This window comes from Oncorhynchus masou, chromosome 32, assembly GCF_036934945.1.
Source record: "Oncorhynchus masou masou isolate Uvic2021 chromosome 32, UVic_Omas_1.1, whole genome shotgun sequence".
Taxonomy (NCBI): Eukaryota; Metazoa; Chordata; class Actinopteri; order Salmoniformes; family Salmonidae; genus Oncorhynchus; species Oncorhynchus masou.
The window spans coordinates 74404407-74420407 of NC_088243.1; the positions used below are offsets into that span (position 1 = coordinate 74404407).

Here is a 16001-nt window from a genome sequence, read left to right on the forward strand (position 1 = left end):
CACTGGACATGGTAATGCAGGGTGATCATAAGGAGCAGATTAGTCTGTTCCTTATAGATTCACCTGCGTTTCCAGTGGTGTTGGGGGTTCCCTGGTTAGCTCAACACAACCCGGTGATTTCCTGGCAACAGGGGGCTCTTAAGGGGTGGTCAGAGGAGTGTTCAGGTAGGTGTATAGGAGTTGCCGTTGGAGCAACTACGGTGGAGAGTCCAGACCAAGTTTCCACCGTGCGCATTCCCCCTGAATATGCCGATTTGGCTATCGCCTTCAGTAAAAGGAAGGCGACCCAATTACCACCTCATCGTCGAAAGGACTGTGCAATAAACCTTCTGTAGAACGCTGCACTTCCTAGGAGTCACGTGTATCCATTGTCCCAGAAGGAGACGGTTACGATGGAAACATATGTTTCTGAATCGCTGGGACAGGGGTACATTCAGCCCTCCGCATCACCCGTCTCCTCAAGCTTCTTTTTTGTGAAGAAGAAGGATGGAGGTCTGCGTCCGTGCATTGATTATAGAGGTCTAAATTCCATCACAGTGGGGTTAAGTTACCCACCTCCTCTCATCGCTACGGCGGTGGAATCATTTCACGGGGCGCGCTTCTTCACAAAACTGGACCTGAGGAGCGCGTATAATCTGGTGCGTATCCGGGGAGGAGATGAGTGGAAAACCGCATTTAGTACTACATCTGGTCATTATGAGTACCGAGTCATGTCATACGGGTTGAAGAATGCTCCAGCCGTCTTCCAATCCTTCGTAGATGAGATTCTCCGAGACCTGCTCGGGCAGGGAGTGGTAGTGTACATCGATGACATCTTGATCTATTCTGCCACACGCGCGGAGCATGTGTCTCTGGTGCGTAAGGTACTTGGGCGACTGCTGGAGCATGACCTGTATTGCAAGGCGGAGAAATGTGAGTTTTTCAAACAGTCCGTTTCCTTCCTGGGGTATCGTATTTCCACCTCCGGGGTGGTGATGGAGGATGACCGCGTTACAGCCGTGTGTAATTGGCAGACTCCGACCACGGTGAAAGAAGTGCAGCGGTTTTTAGGGTTTGCCAATTACTACCGGAGGTTTATCCGGGGTTTTGGTCAGGTGGCTGCTCCCATCACCTCACTGCTGAAGGGAGGACCGGTGCGCTTGAGGGGGCTAAACACCCTTTTCTCATCTGGACTGACCATCGTAATCTCGAGTACATCCGGACAGCGAAGAGACTAAATCCACGTCAGGCTAGATGGGCCATGTTTTTTACCAGGTTCCGGTCTATCCTCTCATACCGGCCAGGCTCCCTAAACACCATAGCCGACGCACTGTCTCGCCTCTATGATACCGAGGAATGGTCAGTTGAGCAAACTCCCATCATTCCACCGTCATGTCTTGTGGCACCGGTGGTATGGGAGGTGGACGCGGAGATAGAGAGGGCCTCACGGTCAGAGCCGGCCCCCCTAATTGTCCAGTGGGGACTCGTACGTGCCGAGGGGGGTCCGGGACAGGCTGATTCGGTGGGCTCATACTCTCCCCTCCTCGGGTCATCCTGGTATCAAGAGGACAGTGCGGAGTCTGAGAGGGAGATACTGGTGGCCCACACTGGCTAAAGACGTGAGATTTTATGTCTCCTCCTGCTCAGTGTGTGCTCAGAGCAAGGCTCCTCGGCACCTGCCTAGAGGGAAATTACAACCCCTCCCCGTTCCACAACGGCCGTGGGCACACTTCTCAGTGGACTTTCTTACCGACCTTCCCCCGTCCCAGGGAAGTACTACGATCCTGGTCGTTGTGGATCGGTTTTCTAAGTCCTGTCGTCTCATCCCGATGCCCGGTCTCCCTACGGCCCTGCAGACTGCGGAGGCCTTGTTTACCCATGTCTTCCGGCACTATGGGGTGCCTGAGGACATCGTCTCTGATCAGGGTCCCCAATTCACGTCCAGAGTGTGGAGGGCGTTTATGGAGAGACTGGGGGTCCCGGTTAGCTTAACCTCAGGTTTTCACCTCGAGAGTAATGGGCAGGTGGAGCGCGTAAACCAGGATGTGGGCAGGTTTCTGCGGTCCTATTGCCGGGACCGTCCTGGTGAGTGGGCAAGGTATGTTCCATGGGCTGAACTAGCTCAGAACTCCTTACGCCACTCCTCAACTAACTTGTCCCCTTTTGAATGTGTGTTAGGTTACCAGCCGGTCCTGGCTCCATGGCATCGGAGCCAGACCGAGGCTCCTGCGGTGGAGGAATAGGTACAGCGCTCCAAGGACACCTGGAAAGCCGTTCAGGACTCATTACGGTTAGCGGGAGAATGGCAGAAGAGGAGCGCTGACCAGCACCGCAGTGAGTCCACCGTGTTTGCACCGGGGGACATGGTCTGGCTCTCGACCCGAAACCTGTCCCTCCGCCTGCCCTGTCGGAAGCTGGGGCCGCAGTGTGTGGGGCCGTTCAAAGTCCTGAGGAGAATAAACGAGGTGTGTTACAGGTTACAACTTCCTAGGTATTACCGTATTAACCCCTCCTTTCATGTGTCTCTTCTCAGGCCGGTGGTGGCTGGTCCCCTGCAAGAAGGTGAGGTGCCTGAGGTCCCTCCGCCCCCTCTGGACATCAAGGGGTCCCCGGTGTACACAGTTCGGGGCATTCTGGATTCGAGACCCTGGGTGGGGGGCCTACAGTACCTCGTGGACTGGGAGGGGTACGGTCCGGAGGAGAGATGCTGGGTTCCGGTGGGGGTCATTTTGGACCCTTCTCTCTTGAGAGATTTCCACCGCCTCCACCCGGATCGCCCCGCACCTCGTCCTCCTGGTCGTCCTCGAGGACGGTGGCGGCGCGCTGTGGGAGCCGCGCGTCAGGGGGGGGGGGGGTACTGTCACGACTTCCGCTGAGGTTGGCTCTCCTGCCTGTTCGGGCGGTGCCCGGCGGTCGTCGTCACCGTCCTACTAGCCACTACCGATCCCTTTTCGTGTGTCTGTTGGTTTTGTCTGATTGGTTTCACCTGTGTGTAGTTTAGTTAATTAGTGTCTGTATATGTAGTAGGTTGTCCCGCCCTTGTTTTGTGCGGGATTGTTATTTATATTCATGTCTGTTGGTGTAGTACTTGTGTCTTTATTCTCCGGTCTGTCTTTGATCCTGTGTTGGATTATTCACCCTGTGTGTGTTGGGTTGACCGTGTTTTTAGTTCACCGGAGAATAAACTGTCTTATCACTATCTGCTCTCTGTGCCTGATTCCACCCACCTTGATAAGACGTGACACTTCTATGTTCTCTTTTAGACTCCCTCTGCATATTTACAATCAAATGGCAGCTATCATACTTTGCTAAACACCAGGAATTCCACTGATTTCAAAAGTCAGTCAACTTCTTCCGTGACAAAAACACTGTTGATCACTGTTTCTTCCCCATCACTGTCATCAGAAGACTCAACAACGTCTGGTTCAATTAAAATGTTTTTACCTAAATCATGGATTTCCTCATCGTCTGATTCAATTTCAGAGTTAGCATGGCACAATCGTTCTCCAGAAAGTAGATAGCAGTAGCAACACTTTTGGAGTTCATCATGATATCTTTCAAAAAAGCCATAGTAGAAAGGATTATCTATCATATACTGAGCAGCTCATGTTATAGACAGAAGCATGCAACATGGTAGACCAATCCAAACTCGTCTCTCGGCACGTCCAACCTATCCATTATTTCAGCCAATCATGGGTAGTGGCAACGTTCCGGACTATTTACGTGGCTAAACCAACGTAATACAACCATTTTATTTGTATTTATAGGTGGCATACAAGTTCGTTATTAAGGCACATGAACATTCACTTATTCCGAGAAGACATTTCTGGGGAAAAAAAGCATTACATTCAAATGCCTCTCCTGTGAAGTAGTGATGTGGGTCACATGCCTAGTTCCCTGAATTGAGTCCCCTTTGGTAGCTATTTCTGCAATGCATTTTCTGAGTAAGTCAGAATAATTTTGATTGGTACATTTCTAGCAAGCTGATTAGATAGGTGATTACATTTAGATAACGTAAGCTAATGCTAGATACCTAGCACGACAAAAGAGGCTATATCTGTCTGCTTTCATGTGAAAAAATACCTAGCTAATCATCATAAATGCTAGAAAAGCTACTGGTAACACCCAGTCAGCCGGGATGCTGAACAAGATGGAAAGCCAATTTTGCTACTGAACTTACTTACTTAATCCTCTTCGTGCTTTGAGGCAGATAAGATATCCACAAGAGAGCACCACTTCTTCCAGTTTGCTATCTTCTTGGATAGGGTTCCCCAGGTGAGGCCATTCTTTGCTACTGAATGCTACATGTCATTACATGTCATCTTAGAAATACAAATTAAGTACCTTCCAAAGAGAACTTTAAAGTAGAATCCAGGTGTATCGGAGGCGATTTAGAATCTTGTCCTCTGATGAGGTAACCCTGCCTGAGACTTGTCAGCCCAATTGCTCTCCTTGGCCCGAGAGTCTGATTGTTAAAGGAGAGGTTTCCTTTTTTTAAAACCATATCTATATTTTTGATGTAAATGGCATGTTACAAAAAGGTCCAGACACCTTTTTGTGATATCACATGTTTTTGAGAAACTTACCCCGAACAGCAAAACACTTCCTCATCCTCGTGTAGTTGGGAGGCCCTGAAAAAACATAAATGAAGGCACAAAAAAAAGATCCCAAGTTAAAGTTTATTGTTAGCGAGATAACATTATCTGATGTTAGGTGGCTGGCTTGCTAGTTAACGTTAACTTATGTGTATGAGGTGTGTGTCACGTTAGTGATGTTCTCTCAGAAGGCCATTTTGCGTTGTTAGTTATAGCCTAATGTTAGCTAGCTAATATTGAACCGATTGGTTAACTTTAGCTAGCTATGACAATTTGCTTGTATTGCTAGTTAAACATAAATTTTGCATAGCCATAGCCTTTCATTAACTAGTAAGAAAAAATATAACACTATGACCGGGATTCACTCAGATCCACGTTAGATCGGTGTTATAGCACGCTTGAAATTTCAAAGATAATTTCTGAGCTGACATCTGCAATGTTCACCGTGAAAGCGATATCCTCAAATGTCAAGGAAAATAAATCTAAAAGCTACATTGTTGGCAGTCCAGCTCCATATGTAGGTAATTGAATCTTAGACTCAGAATGCACATTTCCTTTGAACATATTATTGATAATGTTATTATTTAGACTTTTCTGTTATTGTGCACAATTGAGTTTTTATTTACTGTACTCTCTTACTTAGGTGCCAAACACAGATATGTTAAATTGCGCTGCATTGTATTTTTCTGAGAAGAAAACTAAAAGAGGAAGAAAGAAGAGAGAGACACCACAGGAGAGTGTGTACTCTGATATCAGGTACTGAGGCTGGGAGAGAACTTAGTTTCAGATATAGCATAGACAAAATTATCTCAGTCAAGCATCTCTATTTAGACAAAAATGTAAGCGTTTTGGTTAAATAATCTCAGGACATTGCTTTAGAATGAACTTTTACAATATTACAATACAATATCCTGATGCAATACCATAGACAATGGAATGACATCCATGTTTCTGCTCAAAATGTGTCCTGGAGTGGTCCACGTACTTTGAGCTAGCTGATGTCAACAAGTAGCAGTAGAGAATTCATCTTTAAATGTCCTCGTACAGTGCATTCGGAAAGTATTCAGACCTCTTGACTTTTTCCACATTGTGTTACGTTACAGCCTTATTCTATAATCGATTAAATAGTTCCCCCCCTCATCAATCTACATACAATACTCCATAATGACAAAGAAAAAACAGATGTGTAGAAGTTGTTTTAAAAAAATCAAAAAGCACCCATTTAATAAGTGTTCAGATGCTTTACTTAGTACTTTGTCGAAGTACCGTTGGCAGCGATTACAGCCTCGAGTCTTCTTGGTTGTGGCACCTGTATTTGGCGACTTTCTCCCATTCCTCTCTGCAAGCTCTGTCAGGTAGGATGGGGATCGTCACTGCAAAGATATTTTCAGGTCTCTCCAGAGATGATCGTTCGGGTTCATGTCCGGGCTTTGGCAAGGAGACACAGAGACTTGTCCCGAAGCCACTCCTGCATTGTCTTGGTTGTGTGCTTATGGTCATTGTCCTGTTGGAATGTGAACCTTTGCCCCAGTCTGAGGTCCTGAGCAATCTGGAGCAGGTTTTCATCAAGGATATCAAAGTGCTTTGCTCCGATCATCTTTCCCTCAATCCTGACTAGTCTCCCTGTTCCTGCCACTGAAACATATTCCCACAGCATGATGCTCCAACAACCATGCTTCACCGTGGGGATGGGGCTAGGTTTCCTCAAGATGTGACGTTTGACATTCAGGCCAAATAATTCAATCTTGGATTCATCAGACCAGAGAATCTGGTTTCTCAAGGTCTGAGAATCCTTTAGGTGCCTTTTGGCAAAGTCCAAGCGGGCTGTCATGTGCCTTTTACTGAGGAGTGGCTTCCGTCTGGCCACTCTACCATAAAGCCCTGATTGGTAGAGTGATGCAGAAATGGTTGTCCTTCTGGAAGGTTCTCCCATCTCCACAGAGGAACTCTGTCAGTGACCAAGGCCTGATTGCTCAGTGTGGCTGGGCAGATAGCTTTAAGAAGGATCTTGGTGGTTACAAACTTTTGTTTGGTACCCTTCCCCAGATCTGTGCCTTGACAAAATCATGTCACGGAGCTATAAGGACAATTCCTTTTACCTCATGACTTGGTTTTTGCTCTGACATGCACTGTAAACTGTGGGACTTTAAATAGACAGGTTTTTGCCTTTCCAAATCATGTCTAATTAATTTAATTTACCAAAGGTGGACTCCAATCAAGTTGTAGAAACATCTCGAGGATGATCAATGGAAACAGAATGCACCCGAGCTCAATTTCTATTCTCATAGCAAAGTGTCTGAATACTTAGGTAAATAAATTTGCTAACATTTCTAAAAAGAAACAACCTGTTTTTGCTTTGTCATTATGGAGCATTGTGTGAAGATTGATGAGGGAAAGAACATTGAATCTATTTTAGAATAAGGCTGTAACCTAACAAAATGTGGAGAAAGTGAATGGGTCTGAATATTTTACAAAGTAACTGTATGTGTCAGTACTGTTCAGAAGAATTAATGATCTAGTTAATTTGTCTCTTTTTCTAATACTTTGTTGATATACCATTTATAACAACTTATATCCATTTCAAATTGAGCTTTTAACTGAAAAACAGAGACTTATAACCATAGTTCATTAAGTTTCATTTGAACTCGTATCATAGAATGAACACATACTTCATAAATTTGTGAATGTGCAGTGGTGTAAAGCACTTAAGTAAAATACTTTCAAGTATTACTTAAGTCTTTTTTTTAGTATTTGCACTTTACTTTACTATTTATATTTTTGACAACCTTTACATTTACTTCACTACATTCCTAAAGATAATAATGTACTTTTTATTTCATACATTTTCTCTGACACCCAAACGTACTCATTACACTCAAGTCATTTTCTAAGGAATCTAAGGAATCTTTACATTTACTCAAGTACAACAATTGAATACTTTTTCCACCACTGTGAATATATATATTTGGTCAAATATTTGGTAGTTCTCAATGTATTATTATTATTTATTTATTTGTTCTTGCGTATGGTAAGTGTCTCACGCATTTGTCAGTAAACTGTAAACAATCTGCGTTTTATTTGACTCTATAATGTTGCAAAATATTAAAATGCATATTAAAACCTTTTCTTTTTTTGGGTCAACCTTACACAGTATGCTTCACACTCAGCATTAAAGGGGGAAGCTCAGCATTTAACAACTTCATGTAAGATGGTTCCTCACCGTGAAAGTAGCCAAGACAAAATGTAATCCATTGGTCGGTTTTCTCTAAACAGGAACTACAGACTTCAGCGAACTTTAGCCACATCTATCTAAAAATTTATGGGAATGATAGGGGCAATCTTGCAATTCTCATTGCCAAAAAAACTCTAGATTTGGTTTGATGTCACTTAAAAGTGATCGTTCCATAAAAAAACACTGCACAATTGACTTATCATTGATAGTTAGCTATCGGTGGCTAAATTTAGCGTGAATTTGTTTTCCAGACACAGATTAGTCCTGGACTATATAGCTCTATATAGGCCCCCAAAAAATATGCACAACATAAATCTTTACATTGCATAAAGTACATGGCTGAAAATGGGTGAAAATGTTGCACAGGAAGTTATGCATGTCTTTCCCCTAACCAATCAAGTATTTCCGAGATCTTAAAAAGTCAGTCAGTCATTCATAGTAACATAGAAAAACAGTTGTTAAAGCTACAGTCAGTCCATATCAAGATGATCAGAATCTGCCTTCTTTGGGGACTTCTCTCTCAAGTGTGTAAGTGCATGTCCTAATCTCACATAGTACTTTATTGAAAATCTAAAAGAATAACAATATCATTTTGGAAAGTCATATCTAAAGGTAATGAAATATATTCAGTTTGGACAGCAATGTGACTGATATATCTTCAGACAATTTGAATTGCCGTAGTTTGATGACTTAATCTAGAATATACACTCTTATTCAAAGGTTTAACATTGTCCATTTCCATTTAAAATTGACATCTGCTAACATTCACATTTTGGCAGACCTGATTCAGACTGAAGATGCTCCTCAAACAATACCAGTGACTACTCGTCTATTTGGAGACACTATCTTTGCCATGTCCTAAAGCAGAATCTGAACAATTCCTGTACTGGTACAGACAGACTGTTGGCCAACTGCCCCATCTTGTCGCATCTGTGTCCTATGCATCAGAACCTGTACTTAATGGAGAGTTTAAGAACCCACGTTTCAAAGTGGAGACATCTGATTATGTGTATAATCTCATTATCAGAAATATCAGCACATTAGATGAGGCAACATACTTTTGTGGAATTGGGACAATGTATGGGATGAACTATGGAAATGCAACATTTTTGGCTGTGAAGGGTAATTTGATTTAAATTACGTATTTCAATATTCACCAAAGGTTTTTGTGTATTGTTATACATACAGTAGATGTACACTGCTTTATACTGTTGATGTTCTGAGAAAGTATGAACAATCTTGCTGCAGTATGCTTAGAAAGTGGATATTCATGGATTCGTGTCATAATGGTCAAATGTAAAGACACTTGTCATTTTTGACATGTTTTTGAAATGACAACATTACGGTATAGCTAGCAAAAGAGTGTAGAAACGGTAGCTAACTAACTTTTACTGTAAACAACTCTTAAACTGGCTAGCTAAGCATCTTGACTGACTGTGGGGTGAATAAATTTGAATAATTACTGACAAATAAATAAAAGGTTTACAGTTAATTAGCAATCGCACCACTATTTTCTAGCAAGCAAAGCACTGTTTCCAAAACTGCCGTGTGCCTAAAAGAATGTTTACTATTTAAAATTCTATGACATCTCCACTTTACAAGCATATGAATAATTTTCTAAATACAATTACACATTATAGGACACAATCACCCTACATTGGTGCAGCAACTAGTTTCTGATCCAGTCCATCCAGGAGACTCTGTGATTCTACAGTGTACAGTACTCTCTGAGACCTGTACAGGAGAACACAGTGTGTACTGGTTCAGAGCCAGATCAGGAGAATCCCATCCAGGAGTCATTTACACCTCTGGGAACAGGAGTGATGACTGTGAGAAGAGCCCTGAGACTCCCTCTCCTACACAGACCTGTGTCTACAGCCTCTACAAGAACAACCTCAGTCTCTCTGATGCTGGTACTTACTACTGTGCTGTGGCCACATGTGGGGAGATCCTGTTTGGGAACGGAACAAACCTAAATATTGGTAAGTAATGAATATTATGTGTTATCGTGTATAAATTATAGAAGGTTTAGTAATATTTATGTGGTGCGTATACAGAGTGTACAAAACATTAAGAACATTTCCCTAATATTGAGTTGCACCCCCTTTTGCCTCAGAACAGCCTCAATTCATTGGGGCATAAATAAACTATACAAGGTGTCGAAAGCATTCCATAGGGATGCTGGCCCATATTGATTTCAATGCTTCCCACAGTTGTGTCGAGTTGTCTGGATGTCCTTTTGGTGGTGGACCATTCTTGATACACATGTGAAACTGTTGAGCATGAAAAACCCAGCTGCGTTGCAGTTCTTGACACACTAAAACCAGTACGCCTGGCACCTACTACCATAACCCGTTCAAAGGCACTTAAATATTTTGTCTTGTTCATTAACCCTCTGAATGTCACACATACACAATCCATGTCTCAATTGTCTCAAGGCTTAAAAATCCTTCTGTAACCTGTCTCCTCCCCTTCATATACACTGGTGGAAACATGTCAAACGAAGTATAGAATCAATCTTTAGGATGTTTTTAACATAAATCTTCAATAATGTTTCAACCGGAGAATTCCTTTGTATGTAGAAATGCGATGGAACGCAGCTAACTCTCACGTGAGCGCACGTGATCAGCTCATGCCACTCTGCCAGACCCAAGACTCATTCAGCTCTCGTTCCCCCCTCCTTCACATTAGAAGCATCAAAACAGATTCCAGTGGAAGCCTAGTGGAAGCCTTAGGAAGTGCAATATGACCCCATAGACACTGTATATTCAATCGGCATTGACTTGAAAAACTACAAACCTCAGATGTCCCACTTCCTGGTTGGATTTTTCTCAGGTTTTCGCCTGCCACATGAGTTCTGTTATACTCACAGACATCATTCAAACAGTTTTAGAAATTTCAGAGTGATTTCTATTCAATACCACTAATAATATGCATATATTAGCATCTGGGACAGAGTAGGAGGCAGTTTACTCTGGGCACGCTATTCATCCAAAAGTGAAAATGCTGCCCCCTATCCCAAAAGAGTTAATCCAGCCGCTTTGTCAGAAATAGCGCTAAAATGAATCACTAACCTTTGAAGATCTTCCTCTGTTTGCAATCCAAAGAGTCGCAGCTACATCACAAATGGTCATTTTGTTCGATAAAGTGCTTCTTTATATCCCCAAAAAGTCAGTTTATTTGGCGCACTTCCTTCAATAATCCACCGGTTTCCCCTCGTTCAAAATACGTACAAAATGAATCCCAAACGTTACCAATAAACTTTGTCCATAGAAGTCAAACATAATTTCTAATCAATCCTAAGGTATCCTAATATGTAAATAAACAATCAAATTTAAGACGGAGAATAGTATGTTAATTTCCGGAGATAAATAACGACGTGCGCGCTCTCATCCAGCCAAAATGGGTGCCACTTCGAAAAACTACAAATTCTAGCTAATTTAAAAAAAACAAGCCTGAAACTCTTTCTAAAGACTGCTGACATCTACTGGGAGCCCTAGGAACTGCAATCTGGGAGGTGTTCCATTGATTTCCCCATAGACAGGCATGTTAAATGATGTCACCTCACCCCAAAAAATTCCAGGATGCATTCTCCTCGGGTTTTCACCGGCTATATCAGTTCTGTTATACTCACAGACATAATTTTAACAGTTTTGGAAACTTTAGAGTGTTTTCTATCCAATACTACCAATTATATGCATATCCTAGATTCTGGGCCTGAGTAACAGGAAGATTATTTTGGGTACCTCATTCATCCAAACTTCCGAAAACTGCCCCCTAGCCCGGAGAAGATATCTCTGTGCATTCAAATCGCTAAATGCAATTGTGTTCGTTGTCCGTAGCCTGCCAATACTATATACCCACCACCACCATGTGGCACTCTGTTCACGACATTGACGTCAATGTGAGCATTTCACCACTGAAGTTGGTTACGACACCGAACTGCAGTCAGGTCAAAACACTGATGAGGACAACGAGAATACAGATGAGCTTCCCTAAGACAGGTTCTGACAGTTTAAGAAGAAATGATTCAGTTGTGCAAACCCACAGATTCATCAGCTGTCTGGGTGACTGGTCTCTGACGAACCCGCAGGTAAAAAAAACGGATGTGGAGGTCCTGGGCTTGTGGGGTTACATGTGGTGTGCTGTTGTGAGGCCGGTTGGACGTACTGCCAAATTCTCTAAAACGGCATTGGAGGCAGCTTATGGTAGAGAAATGAACATTCAATTTTCTGGCAAAAACTCTCGTGGACATTCCTTCGGTCAGCATCCCAATTGTATGCTCTCTCAAACTTGAGACGTGTGGCATTTTGTTGTGTGACAAAACTGTACATTTTAGAATGCCTTTTCTGGTCCCCAGCATAAGGTGCACCTGTTTAATGATCATGCTGTTTCATAAGCATCTTGATATGCCACACCTGTCAAGTGGATGGATTATCTTGGCGAAGGAGATTAAGCTCACTAACAGGGATGGAAACAAATTTGTGAACAAAATATGAGAGAAATAAGCTTAATTGATATAGTTAGAGTCAGACAAATGTATTTAATTATGGATAGGGGAGACGCTAGCATCTCAACTGGCCAATTGCTGGGGGAAATGCAGAGCGCCAGATTTCAAATAAAATGCTATAAAATTCAAAGTTTAATTAAATCACACATGTAAGATACTCAATTAAAGCTACACTCATTGTGAATCCAGCCAACATGTCAGATTTTTAAAATGCTTTTCTGCGAAAGCATAAGAAGCCATTATCTGATAGCCTGCATCATCTGCACCAGCAGTAAACAAAGGAGCTAGCATAGCAGGCGCTACACAAAATGCTGAAATAAAATATAAAATATGCATTACCTTGGACAAGCTTCTTTTGTTGGCACTCCAATATGTCCCATAAACATCACAATTGGTCCTTTTGATCGATTAATTCCATCCATATATATATCAAAAATGTCCATTTATAAAGCGCATTTGATCCAGAGAAAAACAGCTTACAAAGAAAAGAAACCAGCACTGCTTTTCACGTCTTGTGCAACTCACAAAAGTGTCCCCAGTTCCAAGTTGGCCTACTTCTTCATTGCACAAAGGAATAACCTCAACCATATTCCAAAGACTGGCGACATCCAGTGGAAATGGTAGGGACTGTGTTTTTTCTGTCGCTTCGCTTTGCTATCTTGGCCAGGTCGCAGTTGTAAATGAGAACTTGTTCTCAACTAGCATTCCTGGTTAAATAAAGGTGAAAAAAAAGAAATTGTCATGCTGAAACAGGAAAGAGACTTCCCCAAACTGTTGCCACAAAGTTTGGAAGCACAGAATCATCTAGAATGTCATTGTATGCAGTAATGTTAAGACTTCCCATCACTAGAACTAAGGGGCTCAGCCCAAACCATGAAAAACAGCCCCAGACCATTATTCCTCTTCCACGAAACTTTACAGTTGGCACTATGCATTGGGGCAGGTAGCATTCTCCTGCTATCCCCCAAACCCAGATTTGTCTGTCGGACTGCAAGATGGTGAAGCGTGATTCATCACTTCCTAGAACATGTTTCCACTGTGCTAGAGTCCAATTGTGGCGAGATTTACACCACTCCAGCCGATGCTTTGGCTTTGCGCATTGTGTGTGACTGCTCAGCCATAGAAACCCATTTCATGAAGCTCCCGACTAACAGTGCTGACATTGCTTCCAGATGCAGTTTGGAACTTGGTAGTCAGTGTTGCAACCGAGGACAGACGATTTTTACGCTATGCACTTCAGCACTCGGCGCCCCGTTCTGTGACCTTGTGTAGCCTATCATTTCGCAGGCTAAGCTGTTGTTCTTTGATGTTTCCACTTTAAAATGACAGCACTTACAGTTTACCGGGGCAGCTCTAGCAGGGCAGAAACTTAACTAACTGACTTGTGTTAGTATAATTTAATTATGCCAATGTGCTTTCATCAATTGAAAGCCCTTAATCTATTTTATGAGAATTTGTAAGATTTCTTGTTTGCATAAAATAGACACAGACCAGTCTTTAAATTATAGGTAATAGAATTTATTCTCGGAGCGCGCTACCACTTAAACACGTACAGCAGTTTATATACAGATCATGACTTCATTTTACTGCTTTAACAGAATCACCTCCTCTCGACCGGGACAAAGTAAGGTGAAAAGTTCATTCTAACTTACTAACACACTCCCAGATAACTTTTGACCCCTCAACATTATCGATCACCACTGAACTGACAGTTGTAATTAAAAGAAAACCTAGGAATGCACTCACTGCCTTACCTAAAAACCCCAGAGCTAAGTTTCAGTTGGGTCAACCATAGGCTAATGACTTTATGTGTTTACACAGTCCACAACCCACTTGTTTCTGTCCAGTTGGAATGGTGTTCATTAACTTTTTATTACTCCTTGTCCTGTCACACAATCCCTTCTTATGAACTCATATTGTCAATCACTTATAAAACAGTATAAGTTTACCTAGATACAATTCTATTTAAAATGGGGATATTGTTTATTCATTTATCCATAATAAATCCATAATAAATTCAACACTTAGAAAGGTGGCATCCTATGACAGTGCCATGTTGAAAGTCACTGAGCTCTTCAGTAAAGCCATTTTACTGCCAATGTTTGTCTTTGGAGATAGCATGGCTGTGTGCGTTATTTACACACTTGTCAGCAACGGGTGTGGCTGAAATAGCTGAATCCACTCATTTGAAGAGTTGTCCACCTACATTTTTATAGTGCATATTTTGGTAGTGCATATTTAAACATGTTAACCCTCGCAAGGCTGCAGGCCGAGACGGCATCCCTAGCCGCGTCCCCAGAGCATGCGCAGAACAGCTGGCTGGTGTGTTTACGGACATATTCAATCAATCCCTATCCAAGTTTGCTGTTCCCATATAAATCTCGAGCCACTTTATAATAAAAAATGGATGTCATAAATGTATCACCTGTTAAGCAATGCCAGTTTATATAATGTTTACATACCCTACATTACTCATCTCATATGTATATACTGTACTCTATACCATCTACTGCCTATACTTGCCTATGCTGTTCGGCCATCGCTCATCCATATATTTTTATGTACATATTCTTATTCATTCCTTTACACTTGTGTGTATAAGGTAATTGTTGTGAAATTGTGAGATTACTTGTTAGATATTTCTGCATGGGCGGAACAAGAAGCACAAGCATTTCGCTACACTCGCATTAACATCTGCTAACCATGTGTGAGACAAATAAAATTGTATTTGATTTCATCAACTACTGTATGTAAGTTACAAATGTTTACTGAGGAACATGACAATATGGCAATGACCAATAGACTACCAAACTAGATGCAAAATAATCTGGTAGCTATTTCTGCATTTGCATTTTATGAGCAATTCACAGAAAAAAAGATGATTTGATGGGAAAATTTCAAGCTAGCTGATTAGATGGATGATTAGGTTTAGAATACCCAAGCAAATGCTGGCCACGTAGCAAGCCAACTACACAGAGGCTACTGTACATTGCCTGTTGCCTACTGCACATGATTAAGAAATATATTGCCTGTAATCTACTGTACATGATTAAGGAATATATCGCCTGTTGTCTACTGTACATGGAGGAGGAACGTATTGCCTGTAGCCTACTGTACATGATTAAGGAATATATTGCCTGTTGCCTACTGTACATGGAGGAGGAACGTATAGCCTGTAGTCTACTGTACATGATTAAGGAATATATTGCCTGTTGCCTACTATACATGGAGGAGGAAGTATTGCCTGCAGTCTACTGTACATGGAGGAGGAACGTATTGCCTGTAGTCTACTGTACATGGAGAAGGAACGTATTGCCTGTAGTCTACTGTACATGGAGTAGGAATGTATTGCCTGTAGTCTACTGTACATGGAGGAGGACTTTATTGCCTGTAGTCTACTATACATGGAGGAGGAACGTATGGCCTGTAGTCTACTGTACATGGAGGAGGAACGTATCACCTGTAGTCTACCGTACATGGAGGAGGAACGTATTGCCTGTAGTCTACTATACATGGAGGAGGAACGTATTGCCTGTAGTCTACTGTACATGGAGAAGGAACATATTACTTGTAGTCTACTGTACATGGAGAAGGAACGTATTGCCTGTAGTCTACTGTACATGGAGAAGGAACATATTACCTGTAGTCTACTGTACATGGAGGAGGAACGTATTGACTGTAGTCT

General features: G+C 42.2%; 1 protein-coding gene across 1 annotated transcript; it reads left to right on the plus strand.

Moving 5' to 3' along the window:
* The first annotated feature begins 8291 nt into the window (after positions 1-8291).
* Positions 8292-9796, plus strand: LOC135527265 (signal-regulatory protein beta-2-like). The gene is given in 4 exon segments (XM_064955861.1): positions 8292-8334; positions 8586-8649; positions 8651-8928; positions 9447-9796. Coding segments are annotated over 4 exon segments (735 nt in total).
* The last annotated feature ends 6205 nt before the right edge of the window (positions 9797-16001 follow it).